General features: G+C 42.1%; 1 protein-coding gene across 1 annotated transcript in view; it reads right to left on the reverse strand.

The window, feature by feature from the left end:
* DLC1 (DLC1 Rho GTPase activating protein) overlaps nt 1-23,547 on the reverse strand; it is a 418,348-nt gene that overhangs the window by 244,208 nt on the left and 150,593 nt on the right. The window contains exon 4 of the mRNA XM_075860021.1: nt 3,666-3,699. Coding sequence (XP_075716136.1) covers nt 3,666-3,699 — 34 coding nt within the window. The remainder of the gene's footprint in view (nt 1-3,665; nt 3,700-23,547) is intronic.

Genomic DNA, 23,547 nt, shown 5'->3' on the forward strand with positions numbered 1-23,547 from the left:
TACCTAGTGAGTATGGCCTTTTTTGTGGTTTTGATGATATTTATGTCCCATTTTTTCTGTTTGTGTTTTTAAATTAGGAACGAAAAGTTCTGGTTAGGGACTCGCAAGGCACTGGGGACCCTTGACGTTGGGTTGCGAGCTTTGCGTATTTTGGCCAAAATAACAACTAATACCCCATGTTTCATGGATATTTCTTACTACGTATACTACACTTTTTTTCAGGACGCAGCCGGGTCTTATATGCTGGGAGGGCATGATGTGCTGGCGTTTGGTTTGGAATGCAGAGCAGCCCGCTTTAGCTAACACTAGCGGCGTTACAAATAGGCTGTTATTCGGCAAGACACGCCATGCCTGACGACCAGCACATTATCCCTCCACGTATTACACATAGTACTGACACCCCATGTACTATTCACAGCACTGACCCCTATTCATCACATTTATTTTATTTATTTATTTTTATTACATTATTACACAGTTCTGACACTTTCATACATACATTTTTATTTTTTACCATCCATTCACACCCTAGCACTACACTAACACACATTTATCGCACACCTTTGAGCACTTAGTCCGCCACTCCCCTCTAGACTAGTGGGAGGGGCTATCACTATTTAATGCACACTCCTTCCGCAGCATTCTTTGACCCGTCTGCGTCCTGATGGGAACGGGTTTTCACCCACCCACCTACCTAGTGAGTATGGCCTTTTTTGTGGTTTTGATGATATTTATGTCCCATTTTTTCTGTTTGTGTTTTTAAATTAGGAACGAAAAGTTCTGGTTAGGGACTCGCAAGGCACTGGGGACCCTTGACGTTGGGTTGCGAGCTTTGCGTATTTTGGCCAAAATAACAACTAATACCCCGTGGAGGGATAATGTGCTGGTCGTCAGGCATGGCGTGTCTTGCCGAATAACAGCCTATTTGTAACGCCGCTAGTGTTAGCTAAAGCGGGCTGCTCTGCATTCCAAACCAAACGCCAGCACATCATGCCCTCCCAGCATATAAGACCCGGCTGCGTCCTGAAAAAAAGTGTAGTATACGTAGTAAGAAATATCCATGAAACATGGGGTATTAGTTGTTATTTTGGCCAAAATACGCAAAGCTCGCAACCCAACGTCAGATTGGTTGCGCTGTGAATATTCGGAGAACGTGATTGGTTTATGTGCAGGTTAATGAACATACAGACAAGCAGTAGAAGACTGAGTAAGGGCTGAGCATTTTATTGAATTCAGTCTTCTACTGCTTGTCTGTATGTTCATTACCCTGCACATAAACCAATCACGTTCTCCGAATATTCACAGCGCAACCAATCTGAAAGTTTACAGTGCTTGGGAATAAGTGACTGGGGCAGAAGAGGATGGAGGTGCAGCCTTATATACTGGATCGAGCGGGTTCCCCAGCAGCATTTAAAAGAAACAGGATCCTGACCTGTCCACAGAGTTTAAGGCAGCACAGAGTATTTCAGGAGATGAGTGTGCGGATCTTGTGTGGGGTGGTGACTTGCCAATCATGTGAAGGTGTTATTGAGGACAGGAGTGGAGGAGCGGTAACAGACTGAGAGCTACGTAATGGTAAGAGCAGAGTTCACAGCAGCACAGAATATTTCAGGAGAGGAGGGTGCAGATGTTGAGGAGTGTATGACGCTGACTGGTCACTGATTGGTCAGCGTCATACACATAAACACACCCAGTTAAAAACACAATACACGCCCAGTTGGACATAACGAAAAAAAAACGCCCAGTTGTCCATTTCAAAGCTCATTTGCATATATATAAAATAGCTCATAGCTTGGCCAAAAATGAACGTTTTAAAAAAAAGCAAAACGTTGCTGTTATCTACATTGCAGCGCCGATCACATGCTATAGGAGATAGGGGTTTGAGAATCTGGTGACAGAGCCTCTTTAATAAAAATGTGTTCATTCTCTGGGTAGACTATCAACCGAGCATTTAAAATTCCACTTGCATGTTCATTATACTATGTAAGGCCGGTAAATATTACCTGGAAAGGCCTCAATCCAAAACCAATACAATAAAACTAAAAGTATATTAGTTAGTTAAAATTAATATTACCATCCCATAAAAACTTCTTTCCATTATATTGAGTTCAATTAGCCAGAAAACATACAGTACAATTAAGGCTCTGTTCACATCCTCGAAGGTTTCCGCTAGTTTGTCTGTCGAAATGACAAAAACCATGACGACCATTAAAGTCAATGGGTTCAGTCAGCGCCATTGGTTTCTGTCATGCGATGGATACGGCGCTTCTTTTTCTCTCGTTGTTCTGCTCCTATGACGGAGCAGAACAACAGAAAACAGAACGCAGATGTGACCACAGCCTAACCCATTCAATAAATATCAATCCATTTGTCTCATTGCATTTCATCAGTTTGTAACTGAACAGATCAACATTAGCCGAAATCCATCTATAAATCCTCTTAAATCTTCACATAAAATACATTATAGTCCAAAAAATCCAGTCTAATCTAAACTTCATATAAAATCCATATGACAGACTCCTAGAAGGTATATGGTGATTTTTTCTGAAAGTTTGGACTAAAGTTTATTATTAAGTGAATGCTGCATACATTACGTTTATTTATCCAAAAATACCTACTTGTACATTCAAGCACATACAGTACAGTTCATGGAGACAACACATAGATTGAAGTATAATAAAAGAACACTCCGAGAATATATCTAGTTACCGGGTTATATCTAGTACAGGGGCGGTGCATGACAAAGTGATTCTCTCTTTGTTGTTGTTTAAATCCTTGTATCGTGCACTGCACTCCTGGTTCTGCAATGTGTATAACAGTGAATAACTTTTGCCCACAGTGTTTCTTTAAGGTGAATCTGCATCTTGGGATCAATTTAAACCTTTTATTAGCGAATTGTAAATTTCCTAAAATAATCTTATTAATGCAATTGCTCCATGTTTGCAATGGGTTCGTAAAATTCCAGGCAGCTTTCCTGCAGATGTTGCAGATATAGGAACTTTTTATGGCAGCCTGGATTCTGTGAATGGAGCGGACATGCTGTAGTAATGTTGAATTAAATTTCCTGTTACCGTCCTTCTCTTTTACATACGTACAAATGTGTCCTTCCTTACCTTTGCTCTTTTCTCAACATATCCTGAGATGTGTGGCGTGAGTTGACCAGCTTTGAAAAATACATGATTTCATGATTTTCTGTCACGAGATGTCTATGCTGTATGTGTCTATGTGTGGCCACTAAGTGATTGTGATGTGAATTGCAGCATATCAGGGGTTTTGCTAGCATGTTGCGATACTGCATTTCATGAGAAATTGGAGTCCTTACCAAATTCAGGCAAAGGTAATGGTGGACACATCTGTACCATATTAGAATATTGATCATTTATGTTAGAGCTTTACCCTAATTTTGCTCTAATCTGACTAATATTCACAATATCAAAGGGGAGAAAGTGTTGTTGGATAATAGTGGGAACAATTGCTAATTTAGAACATATTCATATACAGTGTTTATGAGAGCACCAACTGGAAGTAAAATCCTGACCTTACAGTTGTCCCATAACATATAAAGTAGTAAGTGACTCAACACTTTGGAATATTAGTAAGTAGTCAAAAACTACTGAGAAATCCAAAGCTGTATAACATTATCCAACATATGGAAATGTACTTACCAGCCTTTTCTTTTTCTGAAATCACAGGAAGGGCCTACAATAAAAAAAAAACAGAAGATTATTAGAAATATGCTTAAATTCGGTAAGGTCTGCATGTGTAAATATAGATATACTGTACACTATATAGCTAACAGTATATGGACACACCTGCTAAATATAGAGTTTAGGTGTTTCAGCCACACCCATTGCCAACAGTTGCATGAAATCAAGCTCACAGTCATGCAATTTTCAAACACAAACAGTAATAGTGGTATAGGTCGTACTAAAGAGCTGAGTGACTTTAAACGTGGCTCTGTCATAGGATGTCACCTTTGTCACATCAGTTTGTGAAATGTCTGATCTGCTCTGGTCATCCGTAGGTGCTATTATTGTGAAGTGGATGTGTCTAGGAGTAATAATAGCTTAGCCATTAAGTGGTAGACCACAGAAACTCAGAAAGCGGGCCACCAAGTTCTGAAGCAGTGGAAATGTGTTCTCTGGATTGATGAATCTCGTTTTACTATTTGGCAGTCTGATGGATGAATCTTGGTTTGGCTGTTTGTCAGGGTAAAGTGAAGAGTTATATTAATGCTGTAGTAACAGTTTTGGGAAGGCATTTTCCTATTCCAGCATAACCCTGCCTCTGTGCACAAAGGGAAATCCCTTTACTATTCCACCATGACTATGCCCCTTTGTACAAAAGGAGGTCCATAAATACATGGTTTAATGATTTTATTGTGGAGGTATTTGAGTGGCTGTCACAGAGCCCTGACCTCAATCCGTTTGAACACCTTTGGGATTAATTAAAACACTGATTGCGAGACAGACCTTCTCGTCCAATGTCAGTGCCAGACCTTAGAAAAGTTTTTTTTTTACTGAATGGGCTCAAATTCTGGTAGACACACTCCAAAATATGCATAGCTTTCCAAGAAGAGTGGAGTAGCCGCAAAAGAGGGTGCAACTCCATATTAACAGCAATGGTTTTGGAATCGGATGTCTAACAAGATCAAATAGGTTGTGATAGTTAGGTGTCCACATACTTTTGGCCATATAGTGTATATAGAACACTGTGAAAACTTATTTCTGCAAATGTAACACACCTAATTGTTTAAGAGCAATTAAAATCTAGTTTTAATTGAACATTTATTTAAATGAAGGAAAAAAATTCTTCTTCCTGAATGTACAACAGGGTTTTATTTTGGAATATCTGATAATCTTGCACCTATCAGGTTTTATTGATGCTAGACATGGCAGAAGATTGTTTGATTAATACATAGAAACTAATAGTAATAATGGTTTGCCAATGTGGATGGACATGATGGAATTTCCTCACAGTAGAATGTATTTCACATCTGTGACAGCTGCTTCACCCTGATTGCTCCATGATCTGCCGTCTGCTTATTGTGGACAGACAGGAGCAGCTGTCACAGGGGTCAGTAGTCTTTCTTACATCCTTATTTTGCAGATGCCTCAGAAGAACTGTGGTAAACCTCATGCACACTGTCCAAAAATCCAAACATCAAGTAGCTTCGCAGTAATTTTGAACAACTCGGCCCGAATGAACAGTTCAGAAAACCTGCAATTGTATTAAAGAGGTTTTAAATGCCTCAGAATAGGCCATCAATATCTGATCGGTGGGGGTTCGACTCCCTGGACATCCCCACTGATCAGATGTTTGAAGGGGCCACAGCGCTATTGGAAGCATGGCCACCATCAGGGCAGTACTAGGGGTACTGCTGTAAGGGGCCCGGCCAAACTTAATTGAAAGAGGGACTGGGAACTGCTGCCACTTGCCATTAGTAGAAAAAAACAGGCCCCTGCAATGGGGCCCGTTCTTTTCACCAAAAGTAAAGTCGTGAGCTGCGGGACCCCCTCCACCCGACCGTCAAACACCGCCTGTGCTCGTGCGCACCCGCAAGCTATCGGACGCAACCGCGGGCGCCCACGCGCACCTGCAAGCGCCGGCGCACACCCGCGAACACCGGCACACACACCAATTCACCTGGGCCTCCTCCTCCAGAGCATAGTTGCGTATGGAAGGGGGAAGAGTCAAGTTGAAGAGCGGCGGCGGCGGGTGTTCCTCGATCCCCGCCATTTTCTGGAGCCTAGAGGTGAAGGACTGGACCTGAAAGATATCGCCTGACAACGAGGACTGGAGAGGGAGCGAGCAGCTCTTCTGACACAGTAAGTAAAGTGTCTGAAAGTGGTGATTAAATATGGCCCTGTTCACATGGAGTATTTTGCATGCAGAAAAAATCTGCCTCAAAATTCGTTAAAGGATTTTGAGGCAGATTTTGACCTGCCTACACTATCTTGCAGCGTTTTTTGCTGCGTTTTTTGCCTGCGGCAATTGAGGCCCGCAGACAAAAAATGCAGCGAAAAATGCATTTTCCGCCTCCCATTGATTTCGATGGGAGGTCAGAGGCGGAACCGCGGCAAGAAAGGACATGCTGCTTTTTATTTTTTTCCGTGACTGGCTCCTATTGATTTCAGATGAAACAGACGTTTTTTGGCGCTGATTCTGACGCAGTGTCCGAGTTGATGTCATGGCCCAAAAACTCTGTGAACTGGGCCTTATTGTTAGGGGGGATTCACACGAACATGTATTCGGTCCGTGCGGGCCGCGTGGTTTTCACGCGCCACGCACAGACCAATACAATTCTATGGGGCAGTACAGACAGTCCGTGCTTTTTGCGCAGCGTTTGTCAGCTGCGCAAAAAACGCGACATGTTCAATATCTCCGCGTATTTCGCGCATCACGCACCCATTGAAGTCAATGGGTGCGTGAAAACCACGCAGGTCGCACGGAAGCACTTCCGTGCAACCGACTGAAACAGCGCACCAGCTGTCAAAAGGATGAATGTAAACAGAAAAGCACCAAGTGCTTTTCTGTTTCCAAACATTCAAACGGAGTGTCTTTTTAGATGAGCGAACCCGGACAACCGAACCGAACTTCACCGGGTTCGGCTGAACTCGTTTTGGCCGAACCCGGCAAAAAAATTTCCGGTACGCGACGTCAGGAGATAGTCACTGTCCAGGGTGCTGAAAGAGTTAAACTGTTTCAGCACCATGGACAGTGACTTCCGATCCCAATATACATGAACCTGTAAAAAAAAAACGAAGTTCTCACTTACCGATAACTCCCGGCTTCTTCCTCCAGTCTGACCTCCCGGGATGACAATTCAGTCCAAGTAATCAAAAATAGATATTGGGATGCACTCCTCAATCAATTGGCGTGGTGCTAGTAAGGTAGGGACGAGAATCCCACAATATTGGAAATATATAACCCCAGCACACACAGAGGTACGCAAAAGATCCAGATGCAAACAAATTAAAGTTTTATTGCAACAAAAGATGGTAAAGTTGAGGTGGAAAGCGACTTGGTAAAGACGTTTCGGCCGAACCTCGGCCTTTGTCACGGTCGCTGTAAGACGATATCACTGGTATGGGTTGTCCGCCGGATATTACCAGGGCGGATAAGCTGTGTAGTTTTACTCAGCGTATCCGCCTAGTGTGTTCGGTAATGATGTGCCCCTGAAGCTGCTGCCTGTCTCTAAATAGGCAGTTGGTCCAGTAGAATTTTTCATTTTTTTAAATAATTTTTTGCAAACCAGCTTCAAAAAATACAAAACTTTTATGTTAGGCCTTGTTCACATCTGCGTTGGAGCTCTGTTGCAAATCTTACCAAGAATACTGGATACAATAGGGCAGCATGCTGCACTATTGTTTTCGTTAAAACCACGGACAACCCAACGGAAATCCGACAAAACCCATTAAAATCAATGGGTTTCATTGGCGGCAGGTGTTGTCCGTTGTGCAACAGAACAGGCGCTTCTTATTTTTCCGTTGTTCTGCTCCGACAGAGGAGAATAATGGAAAGCTGAATGCAAGTGTGAACCCAGCCTTACATTTTGGGCATTTTCTGTAAAATAAAACTTGCACTCCCATGCAGGCGGAGCTTGTACGGAGCGGCGGTCAAGCATGTACTCTGCTGTTTCCGTCATTCCCATACACTTTGAATGAAATGGAAGCGTGCACAATTGACCGCCGCTCTATGCAATGTCCCCCTTACTGCGGGAGGATCTGGGGGTTTGGGACCCTCGTTCTTATGAACACAAAAAAAAAAGAATTAAACTGTAAAATTATTGTTAAACTACCTGCTGGCCTCACTTTATTTGCTTCCCGCTCCGTTCCCTCGTTCTGGTTCCAGTTGTCTGGGATCCAAGATGGCTGCTACTGTCTCAGACTTTCATGTGGAGAGCGTTGTCTGCCAGTCTGAGACATGCCCCCACCTCCTTCACTGCTCTCAGAAGGACAAGCACCGATGATGTCAGCGCTGTGTCCATCTCTTCTGACACTTCTCTTGCTGGGTTCTTGAATGGTTTCTGGCTGCAGCAACATCCTCACTGACAGCGCATCAGTGGAGGACGGAGGAAGACAGCTCCAGGGTTGTCATGAATCAATTTCTATATGTAAGTATATCACATTGTAAGCTTGTAACGGTCTTATATGTTTTATTGTCTGTGTTTTTTTTTACAGGTTTTAGAATCTTGGACTACATAAGATCGTCTTATGATCAAATTTTTACCAATAAAATGGTCAAAGCGGGCTGTAGGCGGCAGTTTTTTTCAATAAAGTGTTTTTTATAAGTTTTTCCACTGTATAACAGAACTAGTAATCGAGGTGTCTGACTGACATCTCTCCATTACAATCGCTAGGGCTTGGCGTAATTCAGAGGTGTGCTATGTCCACTTTTGGCTGAGACCAACTCCTCCAATCTATTACCCCAGTACCCAATGCACCAGGGGTACTGGGAAGAGCCAAGGACTATCAGGAGAGGCCCATCTAATGTGATGGGTGGCCCCTGGGACGGCCGCAGTCTGGTGTTTTTAGGATGGGAAGGAACGAATAGCCATGGATCTTCCTATCCTGAGAATTTCAGACTAGGTTTGTTGGTTTTTCTTGGCTGGATCGAGAAATAGGAGGACCCCACATGTTTTTTTGTTTAATCATTTACTTATTTTTTTTTATATTTTTAAGAAAGGCATTACACTATGCTATAAATACAAAAATATATGGAGAAAATCAATAGCTGCAGTTTGATTATCCAGGTGGGAGGGTCCATGGCTATTGGTCCCCTCCCATCCTAAAAACTTTGATTGGGCCGCTCCTGGTGTTTCTCGCCTCTTCCCAGTACCCCTGGTGTGTTGGGTACTGAGGTAATTGGAGGGATTAGTGTCAGCCAAAGGTGGACATAGCACACCTCTGACTGACACCAAGCCCTAGAAATTGTAAGGCTGGATTCACACGAGCATGTTCGGTCCGTAAAGGACAGAACGTATTTCGGCCGCAAGTCCCGGACCGAACACACTGCAGGGAGCCGGGCTCCTAGCATCATAGTTATGTTCAACGCTAGGAGTCCCTGCGTCTCCATGGAACTACTGTCCCGTAATGAAAGGATGATTACAGTACGGGACAGTTGTACCGCAGCGAGGCAGGGACTCCTAGCGTCGTACATAACTATGATGCTAGGAGCCCGGTTCCCTGCAGTGTGTTCGGTCCGGGACTTGCGGCCGAAATACGTTCCGTCCTTTACGGACCGAACATGCTCGGGTAAATCCAGCCTAATGGAGAGGTGTCAGTCAGACACCTCGATTACTAGTTCTGTTACACAGTTGAAAAAAATATAAAAAACACTTCATTTAAATAAACTGCCCCCCCCTACAGCCCGCTTTGACCATTATATTGGTAAAAATTCGATCCCACGAACCTTTAAAAAAAACACAGACAATAAAACATATAAGACCGTTACAAGCATACAATGTGATATACTTACATACAGAAGCTGATTCATGACAACCCTGGTGCTGTCTTCCTCCGTCCTCCACTGATGCGCTGTCAGTGAGGATGTTGCTGCAGCCGGAACCCCTGTCAAGAACCCAGCAGGGGAAGTGTCAGAAGAGATGGACACATCGCTGACATCATCGGTGCTTGTCCTTCTGAGAGCAGTGAAGGAGATGGGGACATGTCTCAGACTTGCAGGCAATGCTTTCTATATGCAAGTCTGAGACAGCACCAGCCATCTCGGAATCTGGAAAACGGGGACCAGAATAAGGAAGCAGAGCCAGAAGCAAGTAAGGGAGGCCAGCAGGTAGGTTAACAATAATTTTACCGTTTTTAATTTGTTTGTTTTTTTTGGACTGAATGGTTGCTTTTTAACCAGTAAGAAGCAGCTCCAATGTGCGTCTAGCTGGGGTTTATTTAAGTTGCTCAGCAGTCTCATGCTGCAATCTAGCACACCTTGACGTCACGCTCACAACGTCATAAGCGTTAACCCTAAAGTTTAAAACCCTATAGAACTAATGACGAAGCTCTTTACAATGTTTATATATATTTATTTTTTCTTTCACTTAATAATTTTTATTATTGCTAAAGGTCCAACGCACTAAAGAGCAATCCCAGCAACGCCAACTGCTGTGTCTGGATAGGGCAGAGGGAGCGGCTCAGCTTCAGTGTGTTGTAAGCACTTGTGAGCTTGATGCCCCTCTGCTGAAGAGAAGAGAAGACTGCAAGTGTAAAATGAATAAATGGGTTACATATAGAACTAGAATAATATTTACACACAAGTGTGTAACTACATTGTGCTGGGCCCCATGACACACTTTTGAATAACCTCGTCCACCTTAAAGAGGCTCTGTCACCAGATTTTGCAACCCCTATCTGCTATCGCAGCAGATCGGCGCTGCAATGTAGATTACAGTAACGTTTTTATTTTAAAAAAACGAGCATTTTTGGCCAAGTTATGACCATTTTCGTATTTATGCAAATGAGGCTTGCAAAAGTACAAGTGGGCGTGTATTATGTGCGTACATCGGGGCGTGTTTCCTACTTTTACTAGCTGGGCGTTCTGATGAGAAGTATCATCCACTTCTCTTCACAACGCCCAGCTTCTGGCAGTGCAGATCTGTGACGTCACTCACAGGTCCTGCATCGTGTCGGCACCAGAGGCTACAGTTGATTCTGCAGCAGCATCAGCATTTGCAGGTAAGTAGCTACATCGACTTACCTGCAAACACCGATGCTGCTGCAGAATCATCTGTAGCCTCTGGTGCCGATGTGTCCTCGCTCGTCTGACACGATGCAGGACCTGTGAGTGACGTCACAGCGTGATCTCTCGAGAACACGCTGTGTCTGCACTGCCAGAAGCTGGGCGTTGTGAAGAGAAGTGGATGATACTTCTATACACAACGCCCAGCTAGTAAAAGTAGTAAACACGCCCCGATGTACGCACATAATACACGCCCACTTGGACTTTTACTTTTCAACACGCCCAGTTGTACTTTTGCAAGCCTCATTTGCATAAATACGAAAATGGTCATAACTTGGCCAAAAATGCTCGTTTTTTAAAAATAAAAACGTTACTGTAATCTACATTGCAGCGCCGATCTGCTGCAATAGCAGATAGGGGCTGCAAAATCTGGTGACAGAGCCTCTTTAAGCATGGACCCTAGAACCGACATAAAAATGTAAACAAATGTACTCCCCACGACTCGCGGGCAGTATGATATAGTGACAGGTGCACTGATTAAACTAAACTATGTGTTACTCTAGAGTGCTGCATCATTTTAGAGAAATCATAGCTTTAGCACTGGCTTGTGTCCATTGTTAGGGCAGCATGAGTGTGTTAAAATGGTTCCTTTTATAGGGGTTTTTCAGTCCCTAAAAATTGATGGCCTATCCTCAGGATAGGCCATCAATAGCTTTAGGGTCGGTACGAGCTCTGCTTCCCCTTCATTTCTACTTGCTCACTGTGTATCGTCGACACGGATGTAGTGGCGATTCACAGTATTGCAGCCCTCTCCCAATGAAGTGAATGTGAGAAGGCTGCAATACTCTGAATTGCACTACATCTGTGTGGACGATTCACAGTGAGCAAGTAAAAATGAAGGGGAAGCATCGCTCGTACAAGCGCTGCACTCCCTCCAAAACAGCTGATCGGAGGGGGTCCCGGTAGTTGAACCGTGACCCATCAGCTATTGATGGCCTATCCTGAGGATAGGGCATCAATTTTTAGGGGCTGGGAAACCCCTTTAAGTATTATATTCATTAAATCTGCAGAAAAAGGAATAAAGTCTATATATTTTTACGTTAGAGTAGAGTAGGGCCCTGCCAAAAGAGTCTACCTTGTCGTAGTGGCAGGCTTCAAAATATTTCGGCCAAATAAAAAGTTATTAGTTATGTATCACACAAAAAAACGTGATATGGTGCTGGACGGAGTATCGTTAACGGGCGGTGCCACGGTAGGAGGGCCCAGACAATTTAGCTGTATGGGGCCCTGAAATTCCTGATGGGTTTCAAAAGTTAGTAAAGGAGAAATATCCGTTCTGTCTAATGTAAAACAACCTTTCGTACATACAATGAGTTGACACCATCTCTAGTAACGCTTGCAAATTAGGGGGTAACAGAGACTTCCAAGCCTTAGCTATCACTAACTTAGCAGAAAGCAAGACATGACACACTAAGCATCTTTGGTCCTGAGGGATGTTTTCCATTCCCAACAGTAGTAATGCCAGAGCTGGGTCTGCATTTATCTGTAATTCTGCGATAGTTGATAAAAAATAAAAAATATCTTCCAAAATTTTTGGAGGATCAGACACTCCCAAAATATGTCATATAGTTTGCCAATCTACAGCATAGGTTGGAGGAGGTAGCATAAATACGGGTTAGATTGGAAGGAGTCATGTACCCCTCATTACTACTTTATGATATACTTCTAGCAGGTTTGAGCACAGAGAGGACGTCATAGGACTTCATTCGAAATACAGGTAGAAATAAGCAAGGCTAATTGAACTGTAACCACTGGGGTGGCACCAAGATAGTTTTTGATTTGTAGGTATTTGTAGCAATCATTCTCAGGCACTTGGTATGTCGCCACCAAATCTGGAAATGTGCAAAGATGTGTCCCTGATAAGAGGTCAGACAGATGATGTAGGCCACTTTTAATCCAACCTGGGAAACCCAAGTTGGGAATCATTATATCTAGTACATCCAGGGAAATTTGAAGGGGGTTTCCCTTTGGTTTATGGTGGAGACTGAGCAGGAGAGAAACCAGGCTTGGATGGTTAATTTGATGGTGGGTATTTTTGTGAGAGGTGAGCTTGACTTTCCCTTCATTTCTTACACAGCTCCATAATGTACAATGCCAACACATTGACAGCGGCGGAACACAGTATTACAGTTTCCTCCCATTCAAATGAATGAGAGAAAGATGTAATAATGTGCTCTACTGCTACAAATGTGTCAGACCCCCACTGATATTGATGGCCTATACTGAGGATAGGCCATAAATGAAATTTCACCCCTTTCATTTATTTTAAATATCACTTCATGGTATTAACCCCCCAAGGACCAAGCCTATTTTGGCCTTAATAACCAAGCATTCTTTTTCGTTTTTTCCTTCCCTGCATTCCTAGAGCCATAACTTTTTTATTTTTATGTCGACATAGCCATATGATGGCTTGTTTTTTTGCAGGGCAAGTTGTTTTTTTATTTGCACCATTTTTGGGTGTATATATTATATGGATTAATTTTTATTAAAAAAAAACTTTTTGCGAAGGAATTAAAAAAAAACTGCTATTCCAGTATTAATTGTTTTTCGAGTTTCAAATTGAGGCTGTTGAATATGCGGTGAAAATAACATTTTAACTTTATTCTATTGGTCAGTATGATTACGGCGATACCATATATATATATATATATATATATATATATATATATATATATATATATATGTATATAGTTTGTTTATGTTTTACTACTTTTGTACAATTAAAACACTTTTAATCAAAAATTATTTGTTTTTTGCATCACCGCTTTCCAAGAGCTGTAACTTTTTTTATTTCTTCTCCGTTGTAGCCATACGTGGGCTGGTTTTCATTGGTATTATTTGGCGTACATATTGATTAACGTTCATTTTATTTTTTGGTTGGTGGAATGGAAAAAAGGATTTTCGCCGTTGATTTTGCGTGTTCTGTATGACGATCATGCTGCTGTTTAATTAACATGTTAACATTAATTGATAGGCCCGCGGCTGCCCTTGCAACTCGTCAGTGGTCAGCGATAGAGTTCGCGGGCCGCCAATCGGTGACAGAGAGAGCCCTCTCTCTCTGTCAAACCACGTAAATGCAGCGGACCCTTTTGACTGCAGCATTCAAGGGGTTAAACTGTCGGGATTGGAGGTTTCTCCAACCCTAGCTGTCGCAGTGGGAGCCTTTCCATGCCGTGCATGTACGTGATTATGCGACAAGGGTTAAAGAAATTGATGTCTAGCTAAGCTCATGTACATTTTAGACCAGTCTATTAGGTACAGCTGCATTTATAGTCAAACAGCTGTGACCCTTACCGATGATACAATTATGGTCAAAAGACAGGCCATCAATGTTTTATGTCCTCATTAGAGATGAGCGAACCGGGACAACCGAACCCGGTTTCGGTCCGAACATCGCGAAAAGTTCAGTTCGCAGCGAATCCGAACTTCACCGGGTTCGGCTGAACACGTTTTGACCGAACCCGGGTGGGCAGAAAAAACATTACAAAAATATTATACTAATCGGCAGCCACTTGTCTCTATCAATCACTGATAGAGAAAAGAGGCTGCTGATTAAAAATAAAACAAAAAGCATTTCATACGTCCCCGGTCGTTGTCTTGGTGACGAGTCCCTCTTCTTCCTCCAGTCCGACCTTCTTTCCTGACGCGGCAGCCTGTGATTGGCTGCAGCGGCCGCAACAGACTGTGATTGGCTGCAGCGGCCGCGGCAGCCTGTGATTGGCTGCAGAGGCGGTCACGTGACGTGCATGACCGCCACTACAGCCTGTGATTTGCTGTAGCGGCGACATGGATGAAACTCTTTCAGCACCCTGGACAGTACCATGCTCGGCGCACGGAAATTACAGGTTCGGTCAGAACTAGTTCGGTCCGAATCTAACTTTTTCGTGAAATTCGGCGAACCAGCCGAACCGAACTTCTCATAAGTTCGCTCATCTCTAGTCCTCATAAAAACATTTATTTTATTTAAATAGCAATATGCAATCATAGAATAACGGTGGTGGTTTCTTACTGAAGAGGCCAGGGCATGAGATATTCATTGGCTTCTCTAACCCCTGGCGATCAGCTGTTCTTTCCAGTGGAAGCCCCATCTGGATTTACATTTCCCCTGAATGGTTATCTGTGAATGTGGAAATATGATGTCTCTTCTAACTCTACTATTCTTGTGTTATTACATTTGTTTAAAGTCACAGCTGGTAGAGGACACAATAGCCCATAATTTTCTGGCAACTGGGCATCACCATGGGTAGCCAGTTTTAGGCATAGGATTTCTGGGACAGTTTGTGATTTTTTTACATGTGATTATTTCCATATTTTAATGAAAATAAGCTGTGGCTGACTGCCAGCCATTAGAGATAGGGCGTCACCAGAACTTTTTTTTGTTGCAGTAAAATGATTATAGTAACTGTTGTGTGACTTCCTTATTCCCCTAAGGCAATAGTCACGAGCAATAATTGCAAGAATTTAATCCATGCCAGAATTCTAGTCACTCATTTTATCTGTAGAGAAACATTGAGTTTGTACGATTTGACCATCTAAAGTCATTGTGGAGCCTTAGCCTAAAATAAATAATTGCTTGTGTTCTTTGTTCGCATGTTCCGGTCGGCAATGTCTTTGGGTAGATAAATTAAACTTTACACTGGCTATGGTAAGCTGTTAATCCCCTAAGGACGCAGCCTAGTTTGGACCTTAAGGCTCAGAGCCCATTTTTCAAATCTGACATATTTCACTTTATGTGTTTATAACTTCGGAATGCTTAACCCTTTCCCGACCTGTGACGAAAAGTAACATCATGATCGGGTATTAGTTCCCGCACCAGGAGGTTCATTTTCGTCACTATTTCAAACTGTCACTCTATGTATACACAGAGCGACAAGACCACGCTGCCAGCTGTCCCAGACAGCTGACACAACAGTCTTGCCGATCAGCGGACCATCGCCGCTGCTTTTGGCAATTAACCGATCGCCAAATTTAATGGGTTTGAAGCACATCGGCAGCCCCCACGAAGTGATTGTGGGGGCTGCCTATGCTTGTTGTATCAATCGAAGGCCAGACGGTTGCCGTGTTGCCATGTACGGAAGGCTAGGAGGAGCAGCCGGAGGCTGGTCCTCCGAGGCTTCCTGTCAGTGTGACTGTCACGTCACAATGACAGTTAGAATACATTACACTACGTAGGTAGTGTAATGTACTCTAGCAGCGATCAAAGCTGCAAGTCTCATAGTCCCCTAGAGGGACAAGTAAATAAAGTTTAAAAAAATGTAATAAAAATGTTTTAAAAAAAGTGTAAAAATAAGTTATAAGTTATATAAACAAAAAATTCATTTTTTTCCTATAATAATATTTTTATTATAGGAAAATAAAGAACACTTAAAAAAGTACAAATATTTGGTATCACCGCGTTGATAATGACCTAAACTATAATGTTATTTTTCCCGCAGGATGAACACCCCAAAAAAACATTAATAAAAAACGACGCCAGAATTGCTATTTTTTTGGTCATAAAAAATAAAAAGTGATCAAAAAGTCGCATGTACCCAAACATAGTACCAATAAAATCTACAATCCGTCCCGCAAAAAAGAAGCCCTAACACAGCTTTTTTGACTACAAAATAAAAAAGTTATGGCTCTCAGAGTATGGCGACACAGAAATTATTTTCTTTATAAATAAGTGATTTTATTGCGGAAACGCTGCAAAACATAAAAAAACCTTTATATATATATATATATGGTATCACCATAATCGTACCGACTCGCAGAATAAAGTGACTATGTCATTTATAGCGTACGGTGATCGCCGCAAAAAAACGAAACTAAAAAACATTGTCAGAATTCCTGGTTTTTGGTCGGCATTGCAAAAAAATGGAATAAAAAGTGATCAAAAAATCGCATGTACCCCAAAATGGTACCAATGAAAACTACAGATTGTCCCGCAACAAATAAGCCCTCACACAGCTCCGGTGGAGAAAAAATAAAGACGTTCTGGCTTTCAGAATATGGCGATGCAAAATGTGCAGTGTGTTCAAAAGCAGATAAGATCCGGCGCCATTTATCAGTGCGACACCGGCCACATATCTATGAATTATTATTTATTTACCCCATTATTATACCCTCTTATTATGCCCAGATGTACTCTGCCCAGCTTACATACGCCCCCACATTATAAACTGAAATACCAGCAATACCCCAAACAGAACTGCTACCAAGCAAAATCTACACTCCAAAAGCAAAATGGCGCTCCCTCCCTTCTGAGCCCTGCAGCGTGCCCAAACAGCAGTTTGCGCCCACAGATATGGCATCGCCATACCTGGGAGAACCCGATTAACGTTTTATGAAGTATTTGTCTTCAGTGGCACAAACTGGGCACAACATATTATGCACTAAAATGGCATATCAGTGGAAAATTGCAATTTTCACTCTGAACCATCCGCTGTACATTAACCCCTTTGCACACTATGACTTAATAGCACGTCATGGTGCGGGGGTTGATGTCTGTAGCAGGCTCACGTGCTGAGCCCGCTCTATATGCTGCGGGTGTCAGCTGTGTATTACAGCTGACACCCGGGACTAACGGACAGGTACAGCGATCACACTGTTCTTCTAAAATAATGTAAAAAAAATGCACCAAATTGGTATTGCTACGGCCGTAAAAGTCCGAACTATTACAATATACCATTATTTAATTCCCACGGTGAACATTATTCAATATTAATAATTTAAACTGCCAAAATCGTTTTTTTTTGTAACCTCAGCTCTCAAAAAAAAAATGAATGCAACTTTTTAATCACTTTTTATGTACCAAAAAATGGTACGAATAACATCTACAGCTCGTCCCTCAAAAAATAAGATCTCCCACCACTCAATTAAATGAAAAATAAAAAACTTACGGCTCTCAGGATGTGGTGAAACAAAACTATTTTTATTTTAACCAATAGATTTTTCTTAAAAGTAGTAAAATATAAAAAAACTATATCAATTTGGTATCACCGTAATTGTATTGAGCCTCAGAATAAAGTAAAGTTTTTGTTTTTATCGCACGGCAAAAGCTGTAAAAACGAAACCCCCAAAAAATGGAATCAGATTTTTTTCCAATATCAGCCCGCAAATACTTTTTTTTCCAGTTTCTCAGTACATTTTATGGTATTTAAATGGTGCCAATAGAAGCTACAGCTCCTCCCGCAAGAAATAAGCCCTGACACTACTCTATTGATGGAAAAATAAAAAGTTATGACTCTTGGAAGGCGGGGAGTGAAAAACGAAAATAAGAAAGCAAAAAATAGGTCAGTCCTGAAAGGGTTAATTCATTTCTAATGAAAAAAACGTATGACCACATGTGGGGTATTTCTATACTCAGGAGAAATTGCTTTATAAAAAATGGTTTCTCCTTTATCCCTTGTGAAAATGAGAAAATGCAACATTTTTGTGGAAAAAATTTTGATATTCATTTTCGTGGCCTAATTCTAATAAATTCTGAAAAAGACCCATGGGGTCTTAATGCTCACTATACCCCTAGAAAAATTCCTTAAGGGCTTTTCCAAAATGGGGTCACTTTTGGGGGGTTTCCACGGTTTTGGTCCCTCCAGTGCATTGCGAACGTGACATGGCACTGAAAACCAATCCAGCAAAATCCGTGCTCCAGAATTCAAATGGCGCTCGTTCCCTTCTAAGCCCTGCCATGTGTCCGATCAGCAGTTTATTACCACATATGGGGTATTGCCGTAATCAGGAGAAATTGCTTTACAAATGTTGTCGTTCTTTTTTTTTTTCCTTTATTCCTTGTGAAAATTAAAAATATCTCTGTTTTTCCAGAAAAAAAGTAGATTTTCATTTTCACAGACTAATTCCAATATATTTAGCGAAAAACCTGTGTGGTCAAAATGCTAACTATACCCATAGATAAATTCCTTGAGAAGTGTAGTTTACAAAATGCGGTCACTTTTGGGGTGTTTCCACTGTTTTGGCACCACAAGACCTCTTCAAACCTGACAAAGTGCCTAAAATATATTCTAAAAATAAGGGGGCCCAAAATCCTCTAGGTGCTCCTTTGCTTCTGAGGCCGGTGCTTCCGTCCATTACTACACTAGGGCCACATGTGGGATATTTCTAAAAACTGCAGAATCTGGGCAATAAAATATTGAGTCTCTGGTAAAACCTTCTGTGGTACAATTTTTTTATTATTAGAAATGAATTTCGGCAAAACAACATAAAATTAGTACATTTCACCTCTACTTTGCTTTAATTCCTGTGAAACGCCTAAAAGGTTAAAACACTTTGTGAATGCTGATTCGAATACCTTGAGGGTGCAGTTTTCAAAATGGGGTGATTTATGGGGACTTTCTAATATATAAGGCCCTAAAAGCCACTTCAGAACTGAACTGCGCCCTGTAAAAATAGCCTTTTGAAATGTTCTTTAAACTATGAGAAATTGCTGCTAAAGTTTTAAGCCTTGTAACGTCCTAGAAAAATAAAAGGACGTTCAAAAAACGATGCAAACATAAAGTAGACATATGGAAAATGTTAACTAGTTAATATTTTGTGTGGGATTACTATCTGTTTTACAAACCAATACGTTTAAATTTAGAAAAATGCTAATTTTTGCAAATTGTCTCTAAATTTTGGTGTTTTTCAGAAATAAATACCGAATTTATCGACCAAATTTTTTCACTAACATAAAGTACAACATGCCACGAGAAAACATTCCCAGAATCGCTTGGATAGGTAAAAGCATCCCCAAGTTATTACCACATAAAGTAACACGTCAGATTTGAAAAAAATCGGCTGTGTCCTGAAGGCCAAAACAGGCAGGGTCCTTAAGGGGTTAAAGAGGCTCTGTCACCACATTATAAGTGGCCTATCTTGTACATAATGTGATCAGCGCTGTAATGTAGATTACAGCAGAGTTTTTTATTTAGAAAAACAATCATTTTTGACGAAGTTATGACCTATTTTAGCTTAATGCTAATGACTTTCTTAATGCCCAACTGGGCGTGTTTTTACTTTTTGACTAAGTGTGCGTTGTGAAGAGAAGTGTATGACGTTGACCAATCAGCATCATAGACTTCTCTTCATTCATTTACTCTGCACATAGTGATCTTGCTAGATCATGATATGCAGTTAACATTAACGTTACTGAAGTGTCTTGACAGTAAATAGACATCGCTTCCAGCCAGGACGTGATATCTATTAACAATCCCGACACTTTAGTAACGTTTGTGTGGGACTTAATAACAGCAAGCGTGATTCACAGCGTGATCTCGCGAGATCACGCTTGCTGTTATTAAGTCTCACACAAACGTTACCGAAGTGTCGGGATTGTGTATAGACATCGCGTCCTGGCTGGGACGTTACAAGGCAGCAATTTCTTACATTTTGAATAAAATTTCAAAAGCCATTTTTTTTTAGGTACCAGTTCAGTTTTGAAGGGGCTTTGAGGGGGCTCATATATTAGAAATCCCCATAAAATACCCCATTTTAGAAACTAGACCCCTCAAAGTATTCAAAACAGCATTTAGAAAGTTTATTTAACCTTTAGGTGTTTCACAGGAATTTAAAGCAGAGTAGAGGTGAAATTTACAAATTTGATTTTTTTGTCAGAAAATCCTTTTTATTCCATTTTTTTTTTCGGTAAAACAGAACTTTTTACCAGAGAAACGCAACTCAATACTTATTGCCCAGTTTCTTCAGTTTTTAGAAATGTGGCTCTATTGTGCTTATGGACTGAAGCACATGCCTCCGAAGCAAAGGAGCACCTAGTGGATTTTGAGGCCTCCTTTTTGTTAGATTATATTTTAGGCACTATGTCCGGTTTGAAGAGATCTTGTGGTGCCCAAACAGTGGAAACCCACAAAAGTGACCCCATTTGGCAAATGACACCCCTCAAGGAATTTATCGAGGGGTAAATTGAGCATTTAGACCTTACGGTTTTTTTTTGCTGCATTTTGTGGGATTGGGCTGTGAAATTGAAAATCACATATTTTTCTGATAAAAGTTAAAAAATGTTAATTTTTACAAGGAATACAGGAGAAAAAAAAACCCCAACGTTTGAAAAGCAATTTCTTCCGATTACGGCAATACCCCACACAGTGGCGTAACTACTGCGGTAGCAGCCGTAGCGACTTCTACGTGGCCCACGGCTTGAGTGGGCCCGTGCCGCCAGCCAACACGCCCCCACCCGTATGCCCGGTGGCGCTGCTATCAGCCGTTATGGCTGCTACAGCGGTAGCGCCGCTACTACAGGTGCCACGCCGCCGAGCCTCCAACAAGTATGGGCCGGGCGACACAGGCCCTCTCATGCCCGTAGGCGTCGCTAGCACCGGAGGGGGCCTCAGTGCTAGCAACAGCCAAATACATGCATTAGCTCTGAATGGCCGGGCATGTTCCGTGCTCGACCATTCAGCGCTTTACAATGACGTTGATTGGCGGGGCAAAATGACTTGCCCTGCCAATCAGCGCCTTTCAACGATGTTAGCGGTGCGATCACGTCATTGCGCCGCTTCCGTGCTTGAAAGGCGCTGATTGACAGGGCAAGTCATTCTACCATGCCAAGCAGCGTCATTGAACGACGCGTCGTTCAGCTCCAGCAGCCCTGCTCAGAAGAGAGCAGATCTGCATTGCCATCGGATGGTGCGGGAACGGGATCATGTGAGTATGTAAAGTTTTTTCTAATAAAACTGTGAGTGCCATTATCTATAGTGGGGGCTCTATCTACAGGGGGGGTCGTCTATCAGTGGGCCACTATATAGGGGGTCTATATGTGCGGCACTATCTACAGGGGGGTCTATATGTGGGGATGTGGGCCACTATATACAGGGGGGTCTTTATGTGGGGATGTGGGCCACTATCTACAGGGGGGTCTATATGTGGGGCACTATCTACAGGGGTCTATATGTGGGACACCTTATACAGGGGGAGCTATATGTGAGACACGATACAGGGATGGGCTATATGTAGAGCACTATCTATAGGGGAGCTATTTTTATGGCACTTTCTATAGGGGTGGGCTATATGTGGGACACTATATACAGGGGTGGGTTACCTGTGCGGTTCTAGCTACAGGGTGGCTATATGTAGGGCACTGTCTACAGGGATGGGCTATATGTGGGACACTAAATACAGGGGGAGCTATATGTGAAACACTATCTACAGAGGTGGGCTATACGTGGAGTGCTATCTATAGGGGAAGCTATACGTAGGGCAGCACAGTGGCTCAGTGGTTAGCACTATTGCCTTGCAGCTCTGGAGTCCATATTTGGGCACCATCTATAGAGGGTTGTATGTGGGACACTATCTACAGGGGCTTCTATGTAGGACACTATCTACAGGGGCTCTATGCGGGGCACTATCTACAGGGGGCACGGTGTGTGTGTATGTGTGTGTGTGTGTGACAGTGTATGGTACTATTATAATCAGGGACAGAGTGTATGGCGCTATTATAGTTAGAGGTGCAGTGTATGGCGCTTTATTATATTTAGAGGTGTTGAGAATTTTAACTTAATTTACTGGTGCAGAAATGTTTTAAAAGTGAGAAGCTGAAGACATCTGAGCGTAAAACTGCAGAAATGGGTCATGGCCAGTAGAAATCCATCATAGAGGTCTGGACTGGAGGGAGAAAAAAAGAACTAGAATCTGAGACGTAACCGGTGAGTCACTTAAAGTAAACGTTTATTCTGCCTCTTATCAGTAGTCACTGTATGATCTGCAGCGAGATGATGGTGGTATGATTTTTTTTTTGTGAAACAGCATCTCCCACCATATCCTTACTATTGTTCAGGCCATGCTGGGAGCTGTAGTTTTACGCGGTCCAAACCTATACGGGGTTGCACTAAATTGAGCTGTATTTGTTCTGGTGTTGTATATATGTACTGATCTTGGTTCTGATGCTGTATGTAAGTACTGAGCTTTGTTCTGGTGCTGTATATACGTATGAGATTGGTTTTGGTGCTGTATACAGTATATGTAATGATTTTGGTTCTGGGGATGTATATATGTACTGAGCTTGGTTCTGGGGATGTATTTATGTACTGAGCTTGGTTCTGGGGATGCATTTATGTACTGAGCTTGGTTCTGGTACTGTATATATGTATGAGCTTTGTTCTGGTGCTGTATATATGTATTGAGCTTGGTTATGGTGCTGTATATATGTATTGAGCTTGGTTGTGGTACTGTATATACAGGGTGGGCCGTTTATATGGATACACCTAAATAAAATGGGAATGGTTGGTGATATTAACTTCCAGTTTGTGGCACATTAGTATATGGGAGGGGGGAAACTTTTCAAGCTGGGTGTTGACCATGGCGGCCATTTTGAAGTCGGACATTTTGTATCCAACTTTAGTTTTTTCAATGGGAAGAGGGTCATGTGACACATCAAACTTATCGAGAATTTCACAAGAAAAACAATGGTGTGCTTGGTTTTAACGTTACTTTATTCTTTCATTAGTTATTTACAAGTTTCTGACCACTTATAAAATGTGTTCAAAGTTCTGCCCATTGTGTTGGATTGTCAATGCAACCCTCTTCTCCCACTCTTCACACACTGATAGCAACACCGCAGAAGAAATGCTAGCACAGGCTTCCAGTATCCGTAGTTTCAGTTGCTGCACATCTCGTATCTTCACAGCATAGACAATTGCCTTCAGATGACCACAAAGATAAAAGTCTAAGGGGGTCAGATCGGGAGGCAATTCTTCTGCGGTGTTGCTATCAGTGTGTGAAGAGTGGGAGAAGAGGGTTGCATTGACATTGCAAATTAATTTCGGCCTGACGAAGACGCATGTTCTGCGTTGAAACGCGTTGCCCATC

Source organism: Rhinoderma darwinii, chromosome 1, assembly GCF_050947455.1.
Source record: "Rhinoderma darwinii isolate aRhiDar2 chromosome 1, aRhiDar2.hap1, whole genome shotgun sequence".
NCBI classification, from domain to species: Eukaryota; Metazoa; Chordata; class Amphibia; order Anura; family Rhinodermatidae; genus Rhinoderma; species Rhinoderma darwinii.